Here is a 13,909-nt window from a genome sequence, read left to right on the forward strand (position 1 = left end):
ATCCATCATGGATCAGATGTTCCTTCATTGGGGACCCTGTGATACTTGTTTGCCACCAATGTCAGGTACCAGAACTTTTGTTTCAGAGGAGGTATGAGCTTGAAGCTGTTACCAAATGCCTTCCTTCTTTAGTGGTCCCAAAGCCTTCTCAATGCCTTTCCACTGGTTTCCTCTGATCTTTATGATAGTATCCAAAATAAAACAAGACAAAGCAATGATCATTCTCGTGACTGCCTACTGGCAGAGGCAGTTTGGTTGACAGGCCTTCTACAAATGTTCAGTCATCTGCCTGTCCAGCTCTCAGGTTGCTTGGATCTGATCTCACAGCACCCCTGGCAGATACTCTGTGACTCAGTCACTGCTTGCATGGCTTTGGGCTGACTGAAAACTGCAGACAGAGACTGCTCCCTCAGGGTCCAAGAGTTCCTGATACAGAGGTTTTCGGTATGGGCAGCCAAATATGGTCTGGACTCAGTCCAGGCATTGATACTGAAGATGCTGTACTACTTAAAACAAGCTGGCATTTTGTTCACCTCTATCCAGGTCCACCTCACAGCAATTTCATCTTGCAATCTGCCTGTATGGTTGTGCTCAGTCTTTTATGTGCTGTTCTACATATTTTATAAATGATCTGAAAAAGGTGGTAAGCAGTGAGGTGGCAATGTTTGCAGATGCTACTAAATTACACATGATAGTTAAGTCCGAAATTGACTGCGAAGAGTTACAAAGGGATCTCACAAAACTGGGTGACTGGACAACAAAATAGAAGATGAAATTCATCTTTGATAGTACAAAGTAATGCACATTGGAAAAAATAATCCCAACTGTACATACAAAATGATGTAGTCTAAATTAGCTGTTACCACTCAAGAAGGAGATCCTGGTGTCATCCTGGGTAGTTCTCTGAAAACGTGCAGCGGCAGTCAAAAAAAAGCTAACAATGTTAGGAACCATTAGGAAAGTGAGAGATAAGATGATGGAAAATGTCATCATGCCACAATGTAAATCTATGGTATGCCCACACCTTGAGTAGTGTGTGCAGTTCTGGTAACCTCATCTCAAAATTAGAATTGGAAAAGGTACAGAGAAGGACAACAAAAATGATTAGGGATATGGTATAGCTTCCATATGAGGAGAGATTAAAAAGGCTGGAACTGTTCATTTTAGAAGAGAGACGACTAAGGGGGATTATGACAAAGGTTTATAAAATCATCAATGGTGGGGAGAAAGTGAATAGAGAAGTGTTTTTTCCCCTTCACGTAACCCAAGAACCAGGGGTCATGAATGAAATTAATAGGCAGTAGGTTTAAAACAAACAAAAGGAAGTACTTCTTCACAAAACACACAGTCAACCTGTGGAACTCTTTGCTGGGGATGTTGTGAAGGCCAAAAGTATAATTGGGTTTAAAAAAGAATTAGAAATGTTCATGGAGGATAGGTCCACCAGTGGCTATTAACCAAGATGGTGAGGGACACATCCCCATGCTCCAGATGTCCCTAAACCTCTGACTGCAAGAAACTGGGTCTGGAGGACAGGGGATGGATCATTTAGTAGTTTTTCTGTTCTGTTTATTTCCTCTGAAGTATCTGGTACTGGGTACTATCAGAAGGGAGGATACCAGGCTAGATGGGCCATTGGTCTGATCCAATATGGCCACTCTTAGGTTCTTATTTTCTCACTAGACGGGAATTGAAGTTTCTCAGAGGACTATTGCATGCTTTCCCATCAGTCAGAGATCATACTCCTGCCTGGAATCTCAACATAGTCCTCCTCAGATTGTTGGAGTCTCGGTTTGAACCTCTTTTGGAATGCTTCTTGCATCACTTCCCTCTGAAGATGGTCTTTCTAGTGACTATCACTTCAACCAGAAGAGTGAATGAGGTTCAGGTGTCTGTCAGAAGATCCCTATATATCATTTCATAGGGGTAACGTGATACTGAAGGCTTTGCATGAAATCCATCCCCAGAGTGGTCTCAGAATTTAATCCAAACCAGTCAACCAATCCTGTCTTCTTCCCAAAACCACACCCTGTACTGGAAGATAAGAAGTTGCATGCATACTAACTGTGTCCAGGACTTTATTACATTGACAGGACCAAACCATTCAGACTGTCTTCCTATCTATTTCTGGCTATAGCTTGGCACTCTAAAAGTCAGGCCATCTCTTCAGAAAATAACAAAATGGATAACAGAGTATTATTGTGTTGGCAGCTGGCTGGTGCACCTCTCCCACTGAACATTAAGGCCTATACCAACCAGATCTCGAGCAGCATCTTCCACTTACTTTAAGAATATGCCGATATCAGAAATCTACAAAGGAGCATTGCAAAGTAACCTATTGACCTCTTAAACATCACTCTTTGACTTAGCGGTGAAGTCTGAGGCCAAGTTTGGGAAAGCATTTCTTCAATCGCTGTTTGACTAATTTAGCTGAAACCCTTCTATCTCATGATCCCCAGGGGATACTGCTTACCAGTAACCTACAGTGGGATCCACACTGACACATACTCAAACTTTTACTTACCCTGTGGTAACTGGGTTCTTTCTTGTTAGTTGGACCCTGTGACCTGCCCTCTGTCCCTGCATTTTGGAGTTTTCAACTATCATAGACTTCAGAGTGGGGGGGAACCACGAGAAGGTCTCAGCTGCTCTGCCTTTAATGCCCTCACATTGGAGCATGAGGCAGCTCAGGGTACATGCAAGGCCCCGGTGGATATTGCTATTTTAAAGACACTGATCTCATGTGTATGAAGCACATGCGTACTTACAATGGGATTCACACTGACTACAACATCTGAAGGAACCACACTTCCTGTAGGGTAAGTAACTGTTCTTTCTGTGGAAATAGCACCCGTCCTTTAATATCTTTTTAGTTAGTGGGGATAATATTTTTATGGATAGATATGATATTAAATAGAATAAATAATGTCAGGATGTATATTACATCATTTTGTTTAAGGAACAATTTTTCTTAATTCTGAGCCTATGGATAAAGAGCCTTGAAAAATCTTCATTCCTAGATGAACAGAAAACTATTTGAGTGGCAAATTTATTTCACAATCTTATGTTTACAAATCTAAGTTATGTTAACTAGATAGGAACCTTTTGCAAAGCCAATGGCTCCATTAATAATTGTATGCCTCAACATAGACATTTGCAAGAGGAGGAGTTCCAAAACAGATTTTTAGCCTTCAATCCCCGTAACTCACTTCAGCTTCGTAATGCACCATTAGCTTCATAATGTACACACAACCTCTTGGAATTTATTGGCGTATTATTAATTGACAAAAATGACATTTACTGACAGTTAAGTTTGCATCAGGACCTACCCCACCCAGGCAAAATCGCAAAATTCTGGAAATAAATAGTTAAGGAAAAAGTGTCCTGTGTTTTTTGCCACCTTCATATTGCTCACAGTGCTGTTGCCAATACATTCCATCGCTTTATAAGGTTTTCACTTCCATCTCCCACAGGCCCTGAAAAGTAATATGTATCCCAGCTTCATCAGACTTGTGCTCTCATGCAAAACCTTAAGTGACCTCATACACTCTTATATCTATATCAACAGATTGGCATATCTGACTGTCACACAGTCCATTTACTTGAAAAGTTATTGTCCCTTAACGTGGCTGAGGTCACAGTTAAGATTTGGCATGAGCATAATTAGAGCTTGCAAGTAATCCAGAGTATCTCCCTGCACAGATTCCTAGTGCATTCATTGTTCTATTCCAGCTGGACTATTGGAGCAATGGAAAAACAGGTCTGTCTTCTCTGAATTTTTCTTTCCCAGGTTCACTGGATGTTTATTGGACCGCAAAGTAAGATTTTTTTCCAGATGGAAATTTTTAAAAAAAAATATGTTTAAACTTTATGGTGCCCAGGAGATCTTTTGAATTCACTGTGCCCTCCATAACCCCTCCCCTCCCCACCATAAAAGTGTTACAAAATGTAGTCTTAAACCCTGTAGCACTTGCAGTCAATACCTTATACTATTTAGTACTAATGCATTTTGCATTAGTGGTTAGCATCAGGACATCCTGCTTGCTAGTGCCAGGGTGTTAAGGAGTATCTTATTTTGTGTTTTGGTTCCATTCAAGATTTTCTCTTGGTTTGCTATAGCCAACCAGCATTTTTAGCAGTCTTATAAAACTCACCAATTCACCTTGCAAAGACTTAGGTGAGAACTTGTTCTGCTCCTGTCACTAGAACCTATCTATATAAATATTCATGGGACACAAAGTAATTTGATAACGCTTGATTTCTGTACTATGCATAATGTATGTACTCCTGACCAAAACTTTTTAATAAGCAAATGAGACTTTATCAAGAGGCCTAAACTATAGGCCAGAGACTATGGGTTCAGTCTGAGGAATTAAGCCTCCCCTACTCTTCTCAGTTTCCATATTGGTCCTCATCACCCACAAATAACTCCAGTTCCTATCTTTACTGATAGTCATAACTGTATCCAGTAGCAGCAGTGTGTAAACTCACATGATTCTTGACAGTTTTACTGTCGTCTGTTAGGTTCTAAATAGGCACATTTTCACTCAGGTGCTGCTTGGGAAATCTCTGGATAAAAGTAGAGGCACTAGAGCCATCTGTTTGCAGCCTGAGGAAGACAGTGGTACATCACTGATTTACACTCTGTTTATATTTGGATGGTTGTCTTCCCAGTTATAAGGAATAGCAATGATTTTTTTTCTAAACTTAAATCTGCAGAAATTGATGATTTAAGGTGCTCACATTCACCTTTATCACTTGGATTTTTCAAGTGCAATTGAGGGCAAAGACTGAAACAAAATGTGGGGAGGATGTCTGACAGAATTAATGGTGTCGGGTGAGGAGGGAAAAAGATGTATGTCACGCAGTTCAAAAATGAGTTGAAAGAAGATAAGAAAGAAACAGAGAAATAAAATTCTTATTTCTGTGAGGTTCAACTGCCAAACTAATTAACAATGCTACATGGCTACCTTGGAAGCTGAAAAGCATTCAGGAATTAAATCTCCCTTCCCTAGAGTTTGGGAATCTCTTTCCTTTAGCTCCTACCCCACCTCTGGATCCCAAAATAAAAATTAAAATACTATCTCTGGTAGTAGATAAAACTTACTTCTTCCTATGAAACTTCGCTTTTAGGAAACTTGGGCCTGTCTACATGGGAGATTTAAAAAAAAAAAAATTTATACCAGTATACAGATGTGACATTCCCCTGGTGTTCTCTGGACCGGTGATCTGCCAGGCCACTCCAATCCATGACTCTGGGAACCAGCCTTACCCTGCTCCGCTGTGAGAACCCTCACTCCTGGGCTGTTCATGCACAGTCTCTAGCATGTAAACTGTTCCTTGGATTGTGCAACCGAATGACACTAGCCAATATCTCCAGTCCCAGACACAATCCTAGGAACCTTCATCTTGCAGTGTCCGGTTACGCCCACTGGACACTGCAAGCTTATATTAGTTCGTCAGTTTAACAAAGAAATTGATATGCACCAGGCTTGTTATCCCCAGGGGAGTCTCTGACACGCTTTAAACCAAATGCACTGCTTCAGGTAGAATAAACAGATTTATTAACTACAAAAATAGATTTTAAATGATTATAAGTCAAAGCATAACAAGTCAGATTTGATCAAGTGAAACAAAAGCAAAACGCATTCTAAGCTAATCTTAACACTTTCAATGCCCTTACAAACTTAGGTGCTTCTCACCACAGGCTGGCTGGTTGCCCTTCAGCCAGGCTCTCCCCTTTGATCAGCGCTTCAGTCATTTGGTGTGGTTTCTGTAGATGTAGGTGGAAGAGAGAGGAAGAGCGTGGCAAACTCTCTCCCTTTTAACATGTTTTCTTCCCTCCTGACTTTGCCCCCCTCCCTCTTCAGAGTCAGGTGAGCATTACCTCATCGCAGTCCCAAATTGACCAAAGGAAGGGAGGTGACTCCCTCGAGAGTCCAACAGATCTTTTGTTGTTGCCTAGGCCAGTGTCCTTTGTTCCTGTGAGGCTGGGCTGGGTTTGTCCCATATATCCCCTGATGAGGTGTGAACTGCCTCTCTGCTCTTGGGGAGTTTTTGCCTGGGCTTGCTTTAGGCCACGAGGACACATTTTCAGCCTCATAACTGTATAAATGAAATTACAATTTATAACATTACTGTTTAAATAATTACTATAACATCACTGTAGCAACAATGCTCACTGCATCATGAGCCTTCCAAAGACACCCAACATGATCATCTTTGCATTGGATACCACACAATCATTTTACAAGGATGAACATGGGGGTGCTGGGTGTTCCCCCAACGTACAGAGCATCACAACAGATGTAACTATAGCAGTATAATTGTCTCTCCATGTAGACAGTCTCATTCTGAAACGGGCAGATGTAGCCTCTTGTTTCAGTGGGTGCACTGTACTAAACTGTCTATTGGGCACCGACCATCTGCAACAGCACCCTCTACCCTGGTACTGCAACCCTAATCCTGGCCTGGTGCAGAGGGACGACTCCTGGGAGTTGAGGCTGGAGAGCGAGATGTGATATTCTTTGATTTTAGTAAGACTGTTGACACAGTTCTGCATGACATTCTCATAAGCAAACTGGGGAAATGTGGTCTAGATGAAATTACTATAAGGTGGGCTCACAACTGGTTGAAATACCATACTCTAGTTATCAATGGCTTGCTGTCAAATTGAGAGGGAATATCTAGTGGAGTGCCACAGGGGTCAGCTCTGGGTCCAGTACTATTAGATATTTTCATTAATGACTTGGATAATAGAGGAGAGAGTATGCTATAAAACTTACATATAACCCCAAGCTGGGAGGGGTTGGAAGCATTTTGGAGAACAGGTTTAAAATTCAAAATGACCTTGACAAATTGGAGAATTCATCTGAAATCAGCTTCACTTAGAAAGAAAAAATCAAATGCACAGCTACACAATGGGGAATAACTAGCTAGGTGGTAGTACTGCTAAAAAGGATCTGGGGGTTATAGTGGATCACAAACTGAATGAGTTGTCAATGTGCTACAGCTGCAAAAAGGCTAATTATGATTCTGGGGTGTATTAACAGGCGTGTTGTGTGTAAGACACACGATAATTGTCCTATTCTAGTTGGCACTGGTGAGGCACCACAATTTAGGAAGGATTTGGATAAATTGGAAAGAGTCCAGCAGAGAGCAACAACAGTGATAAAAAGTTTACAAAACCTGACCTCTGAGGAAAGGTTGAAAAAACTGGGCATGTTTAGTATTGAGAAAAGAAGATCGAGGGGCGACCTGATAAGTCTTCCAATATGTTAAGGGTTGTTATAAAGAGGATGGTGATCAATTAATCTCCATGTCCACTGAAGATAAGACACGATGTAATGGACTAAATTTGCAGCAAGAGAGATTTAGGATAGATATTAGGAAAAACTTTCTAGCTAGAAAGGGAGTTAAGCTCTGGAATAGGCTTCCAGAGGCAGTCATGGAGTCCCCATCGTTAGAAGCTTTTAAAAACAAGTTGGACAAACACCTGTCAGGGATGGTTTAGGTTTACTTGGTCCTGCTGGACTTGATGATTCTCAAGGTCCCTTCCAGCCCTACTTTTCTAAGATTCTATAATTTCAAAAACAGCAGAACATGAATTTACAAACAAATATATTGAGCATTTTTATTGGTAAAATATTCATAAAGTACTGTCTAATATATCTAGCCACATAACAGTTGCTAAAGTATTCTGTTACATATCAACATGTGTTTTTAAAGCCATAATGGATAACACATGCACAGCATGCTCTTTTCTCATAAGATAGAATGAAGCTCACTTTCATAACTAATATATTTAAAAATAATAGTCCATATTAGTAAAGATAATTTGATAACTTAGGCAAATTTACTTTAAAAAGTCCTCTCTCTTGCTTCTGATATATTGGGGTTTTTTTTTTCTGAATTACGTTGATAGTCAAACTGATCCGGGTAACTGTAGAAAATCTCAGTAAAGTAATTCTTTCAAAATGGTGAGGTAGAACAATACTACTGAAAAACAAATTTAAGAATGTATTTTCCTTCTTTTCAGTTCTATAGCAGCAGAATGAATTTATTTTAACATCTCTCATAGTTGGACAGTTGATGTTAATCTCAGTAACATGTTAACTAAATACTTTTCTAGTGCAAATCATACAAAAGAGAACTAATTTTCTTAGATTACATTTCTCCCACTGAAATTAAGCTTTCAACCATATTTGTAATATTGTTTGACCACCAGCTCCTGTTATATTAAATGTAAACTTCATTTTAGCTTCGTTTCTCTCTTCTCAATTTATTTATTTTTTTTTTTTTTTAGAGTTTGGATACAGACAAGCCCATGGAGCCAGTAAAGAAATCCCCTCTTCGCCAAGAAACCAACATTGCCAATTTCTCCTATCGCTTCTCCATGTACAATTTGAATGGTAAACAGAATTATCTGAGACCCTCAATTTTTTTCTAACATTGAATGAATATTTGTTTTATCAGAAAGCAGCCATCTTACAAAACGCTAAAATCCTACAGCATTAAAACATAGCATCTAGACATACTAGGGCATCATTTCCTAGTTTGCTTACATTGTATTATCCTGTTTATGTGAGACAGAATTCTTAGTGTCCCAAATTGGGTGTCTTTCAGCAGCTAATGTCTGAGAATCAGAATCTACTTAATTGTAAAGAACAATTATTCTGATAACCTTTTTAATGAAAGAGGGAATTGATAAATTTGTTCCTTAAGCCACATTGGATAGAAATGGGGGGAAAAATCTAAATAAGATTGCACATAAAAGGGGAAATGCAGTAATTAGGTCCAATATTTCAGTTAAACAAAAAAGCAAATATTATAAAAAGCTTTGTCAGTTTTTCATTATCTATGACTCTGGCAGTAGTATAGGAAACTTGCATTTAAAAAAATGAGTTTTGGTTTTCAAAGCAGTGTGGGAGATTTTGCCACATATCTTCCAATAAAATAATGAAAAATGTGTAGGGATCATCTCTGCATTGCTTCAAAAATGTCAACCAGGGTTTTTAACCAGACAGTTGCTCATTAAGCATTTCTGTAAATTTGAAAAAAAATTCACTGACATCATAGGCTTCCATTACTGGCACTCATGTTGGCAAATGCATTTCTCTGAAATTAAATTAAATTTTAACAACTACATTTTATTTTGAGTGTTGTAGATTCAGAATGGTGAAATTACTGTATTGTTTCTATTTTGTCCAGTGCGAAGTAGCACTACTTGGAGAACAGGATTGAGAAATGGGTTAATCATAAGGAAGCTAATGCCTGTTGTTCCTTGCAGAAGCCCTGAATCAGGGGGAGACTGTGGATCTGGATGCCCTCATGGCTGATCTTTGTTCCATAGAGCAGGAGCTCAGCAGCATTGGGTCACAATCAGCAAATAGTGCTGCAATGAAGCGTCTAGCCACAGAAACAAAAGTAGCTCAGAAACCACCTGCTGGTCGACTTTCCTCTAAACACAGCAGTATAAAAGGATCGTCCTCTTCATCTGGTAGGGTAACTAAGCCTTCAAATGCCAACTTTTCCTTGGAGGACATTACTGCCCAGTTGGAGAAGGCTTCTTTGAGCATGGATGAAGCAGCCCAGCAATCTGTAATGGAAGATGCTAAACCTGTAGTTACTGCTCAGCATAGGAGGACAGCATCAGCTGGCACAGTGAGTGATACTGAAGTGCGCTCTATCAGTAACTCATCCCGTTCCAGCATAACCTCTGCAGCATCCAGCATGGACTCCTTGGATATTGATAAAATGACAAGACCTCAGGAACTGGATTTGACACAGCAAGGGCAACCCATTACTGAGGTAGAGTATCATTATTTTAATGTAGGTTTTATTTAAGCTTACATAAAACAAAGTTTAAAGAATCTCTTTCAGTCCTACCCTAATGGTGCTCATGGCCATGCATATTCAATGTGGTATGGTGGGGTGAGTGAGGGTTAGCTTTTTCTTAGGTACATTGATGTTGGTTCTCTTGCTTTCTTTTAAAAAAGATTCCTGCAAGAAAGGGTAAAGCTTTTTTTCAGGGTTTCCCACCACCCTATCTATTTACATCTTAACATTTTTCTGTATTTTAAAGATTTAAAAGTTACTAGGTTAAATGTTCAGGAATTCCAGTACTGTTATCTGGAGATTCACTTATAGCTATTTTAAATCAGAGTTTTTGAAAAGTATTTGCGGGGAGATTAGTGGTAGCATGATAGATTTGGTCATCTACTTCATGAAGCGCCTTTTCATTCTTTTTGTTAATAATGTTAATATATTTAAAACTAGTCAGATTGGCATACCCTTTAAAATGACATTGTCCAAAGATGTAACCTTTGTATTACTACTCCATTCCAAAAAAATGGGGGAAAACATATAGTATGCTATGAATCATTTTTGGTTTTTATATAGAAAGAGAAAAAACATGCATAATTCAGATAATTCATTATAGATTTTACTGCATAACACAATATAGTACATTGAAAATTATATGATAAATTCAAATGTTCAATAGTAAGAGATTATTCAGCATATGTACTTGAAGTTCTTGCTGCTTTTATATATCGGTTATTTTTCTTCGGGCCTGAATTCTCCCTCAGTCTTCATAAAGTATTCCAGTTTGACATCCTCTTTATCTCATGACAAATCATTCTGCTGCTAGCTCCAAGGTAAAACTATATATATATATATTAGAATACACCTCTACCTCTACCCTGATATAATGTGACCCGATATAACACGAATTCAGATATAACGCGGTAAATCAGCGCTCCAGGGGGGCGGGGCTGCACACTCGGGTGGATCAAAGCAAGTTCAATATAACGTGGTTTCACCTATAACGCGGTAAGATTTTTTGGCTCCTGAGGACACCGTTATATCGGGGTAGAGGTGTACACAAGAAAAAGAAGATACAGTATATACATGGCAATTTACTGAGTGCCTTTGAAATTTCATATTTATATCCCATTGTGCCTTTTAAGAAATTTTCTTTCAGCGATCTTAAATGCTGCATCACTTGCAGAAATAGAAATGATGATTGGAGAGCCAAAATAGAGAGAGCTATACTTATACTGACATGATACAGTTGCTCCCCTGAAGCAATCCATAAAGAAGAAAATCCATCAACTACTCTCTAAACCTGCAAATTGCAAATGTTCTTTTGAGATTTTTGATGTCATAATGAGTATTTTGCATCTGTATGATGAGAGAATATTGCATAAGCACCAACAATGAAATTCTTCAGAAAATTCCAAATTAATTTGAGATGCAAATTTGGAATAACTGGAGGTATACACAGGGATATGAAAGAATGTCCTAGTGAATCAGAGGGCTTCTATAAGAAAGGATTACTCATGATGCTTTGATGACATTAGAAACTATTACTGATAACCTGATTGCCATTCAGAAGTGTCCTGTACTGATACACACACTACTTAGTTTCCTCTCTATTCAAAGGAGATAACAAGAACAAATGGGGCTTATTTTTATGGATAATTAACCCAGTTTGAATGCTATGCTATATTTCACTCCAGCTGAAGCAAAAGAATGACTCTTCCATCTATAAATATGAGGCAGAAATAAGTTTATCTATTAAGGCTGAATGCTGTAGTTTGGACTGAAGATCATGAACTTCTAAAGGCCACGTTTGTGCTTAATATTTATATAAAATGCTTAGAAATTAATGAATAGCTCATATTGATTTTATTTATATAATTTGTACTCCCATCAGTGTCCTCTTAACTGGAGATATGCCTGTATGGGTTAAACAAAAAAAATCAAGGTGTCTTTCTTATAGCCTGAGCTGTAGTTGTCACTTGTTAAGTGCTCTTCTAGCTGTTTGCAAACCAATTGAGGCAGACCTGGGAGTTGTAGACAATCTCCTACTAGCATTTATTTGGTATTTTACTGTTCTTGCATTCAGTTAGCTCTATATTTCTTTAGAGGGGGTTAGTTTTGGACCTTTGGAGTGGGATAGAAACCTAATACCATCCTGAGTAAAGGTGAAACTTTGGGAAGATGTTTCCCTATCAATGGAAATTATAGTGAGTGCAGTTATTGCCTGTTCCCTCCTGGCTGCCTTGTACCTGAGGCCGTGGCTACACTTGCAGATGTACAGCGCTGTGAGTTGAACCTGACTTCGTGCAGCTGAGTAGGGAAAGCGCTGCAGTCTGTCCACACTGATAGCTGCCCAGCGCACTGTCGTGGCCACATTTGCGGCAATTGCAGCGCTATTGGGAGCAGTGCATTATGGGCAGCTATCCCACAGAGCACCTTTTCCCATTCTGGTGCCATAGGCTGTGGGAAGGGGGCGTGGGTACGGGGGATTCTGGGTCCTGTCCCAATGCCCCGTGATGCTTCACTTCACATCCCAGAAATCCCTTTGTTTCCATCCACCTTTGGTGCCATCTTTCAACAGTTTCTGTGCAGCGCGATCTGTCTGCGGGAAATGGAATCCGAACTGCTGAGGCATATGCTGACGAGTCTCGCCAGCACGTCACATTTGGCTGTCGAACTATTCCTTAAGATCCAAAGTGAGAGTGAGGAGTCCGACGATGCTATCAAGCCGCGTAACGCGTATGACACGAAATTGCTTGTGGCATTCACGGACATGCTCAGCACCGTGGAACGCCGCTTTTGGGCTCGGGAAACAAGCACCGAGTGGTGGGATCACATCGTCATGGAAGTCTGGGATGGCGAGCAGTGGCTGCAGAACTTTCGGATGAGAAAAGCCACTTTCATGGGACTGTGTGAGGAGCTTGCCCCCACCCTGTGGCGCAAGGACACGAGATTGAGAGCTGCCCTGCCAGTGCAGAAGCGAATGGCTATTGCAATCTGGAAGCTGGCAACTCCAGGCAGCTACCGGTCTGTCGCAAACCAGTTTGGAGTGGGAAAGTCGACCGTTGGAATTGTGTTGATGCAAGTTTGCAAGGCCATTAATCGCATCCTACTCAGAAGAACCATGACTCTAGGTAAAGTGCAGGAAATAGTGGATGGCTTTGCAAAAATGGGGTCCCCTAACTGTGGAGGGGCGATAGATGGGACGCACATTCCTATTCTGGCACCACCCCACCTAGGATCCGAGTACGTTAATCGGAAGGGGTATTTCTCTATGGTTCTCCAGGCGCTTGTGGATCACCGTGGGTGTTTCATTGACATTAACACAGGCTGGCCCGGAAAGGTGCATGACGCACGCATCTTTCGGAACACTTGGCTGTTCAGGAAGATGCAGGCCGGGACTTTTTTCCCCAGAGCGGAAGATCACAGTAGGGGAAGTTGAAATGCCCATTGTGATCCTTGGAGATCCTGCTTACCCGTTAATGCTGTGGCTCATGAAACCCTACACAGGGAGCCGTGACAGCAGCAAGGAATGGTTCAACTACAGGCTGAGCCGGTGCCGAATGACTGTGGAGTGTGCCTTTGGCCGTTTAAAGGGCCACTGGCGATCTCGGTATGGGAAGCTGGACTTGGCCGAAAACAGCATCCCTGCAGTTATATCTGTGTGCTGTGCCCTCCATAATATTTGTGAAGGGAAGGGTGAAAGCTTCACTCAGGCATGGACCTCTGAGGTTCAACACCTGGAGGCTGAATTTGCACAGCCGGAGAGCAGGGCTATTACAGGGGCCCAGCGCGGGGCTGCAAGGATTAGGGATGCCTTGAGGGAGCAATTTGAGGCTGAAAACCAGCAGTGATATCTGGTGCCCTGCACGGGAGTGAAGTACAGTAGTTCCAATCTTTAGGAATCTGTGTTTGCTAAGCAGACTTGCAGTGCCTGTTTATTTCCTGGGCTAAGGAGTCTTTTACTTTTATGGAATAATAAAGAATGTTTTCAAAGCCAAAAAATCCATTTATTGAAAAGAAACAAGGGGGTGAAGTGGGGAACAGTACAATCACAGATTCGCGTGAGTGCTGCACTTCAGGA

General features: G+C 40.6%; 1 protein-coding gene across 4 annotated transcripts in view; it reads left to right on the top strand.

The window, feature by feature from the left end:
- Positions 1 to 13,909, top strand: part of RAPH1 (Ras association (RalGDS/AF-6) and pleckstrin homology domains 1) — a 158,097-nt gene that overhangs the window by 73,281 nt on the left and 70,907 nt on the right. For all 4 annotated transcript variants that reach the window (XM_054044186.1, XM_054044189.1, XM_054044187.1 and 1 more), the window contains 2 exons: positions 8,306 to 8,411; positions 9,290 to 9,810. In XM_054044186.1, coding sequence (XP_053900161.1) covers positions 8,306 to 8,411; positions 9,290 to 9,810 — 627 coding nt within the window. The remainder of the gene's footprint in view (positions 1 to 8,305; positions 8,412 to 9,289; positions 9,811 to 13,909) is intronic.

Source organism: Malaclemys terrapin, chromosome 11 (assembly GCF_027887155.1).
Source record: "Malaclemys terrapin pileata isolate rMalTer1 chromosome 11, rMalTer1.hap1, whole genome shotgun sequence".
Lineage (NCBI taxonomy): Eukaryota > Metazoa > Chordata > Testudines > Emydidae > Malaclemys > Malaclemys terrapin.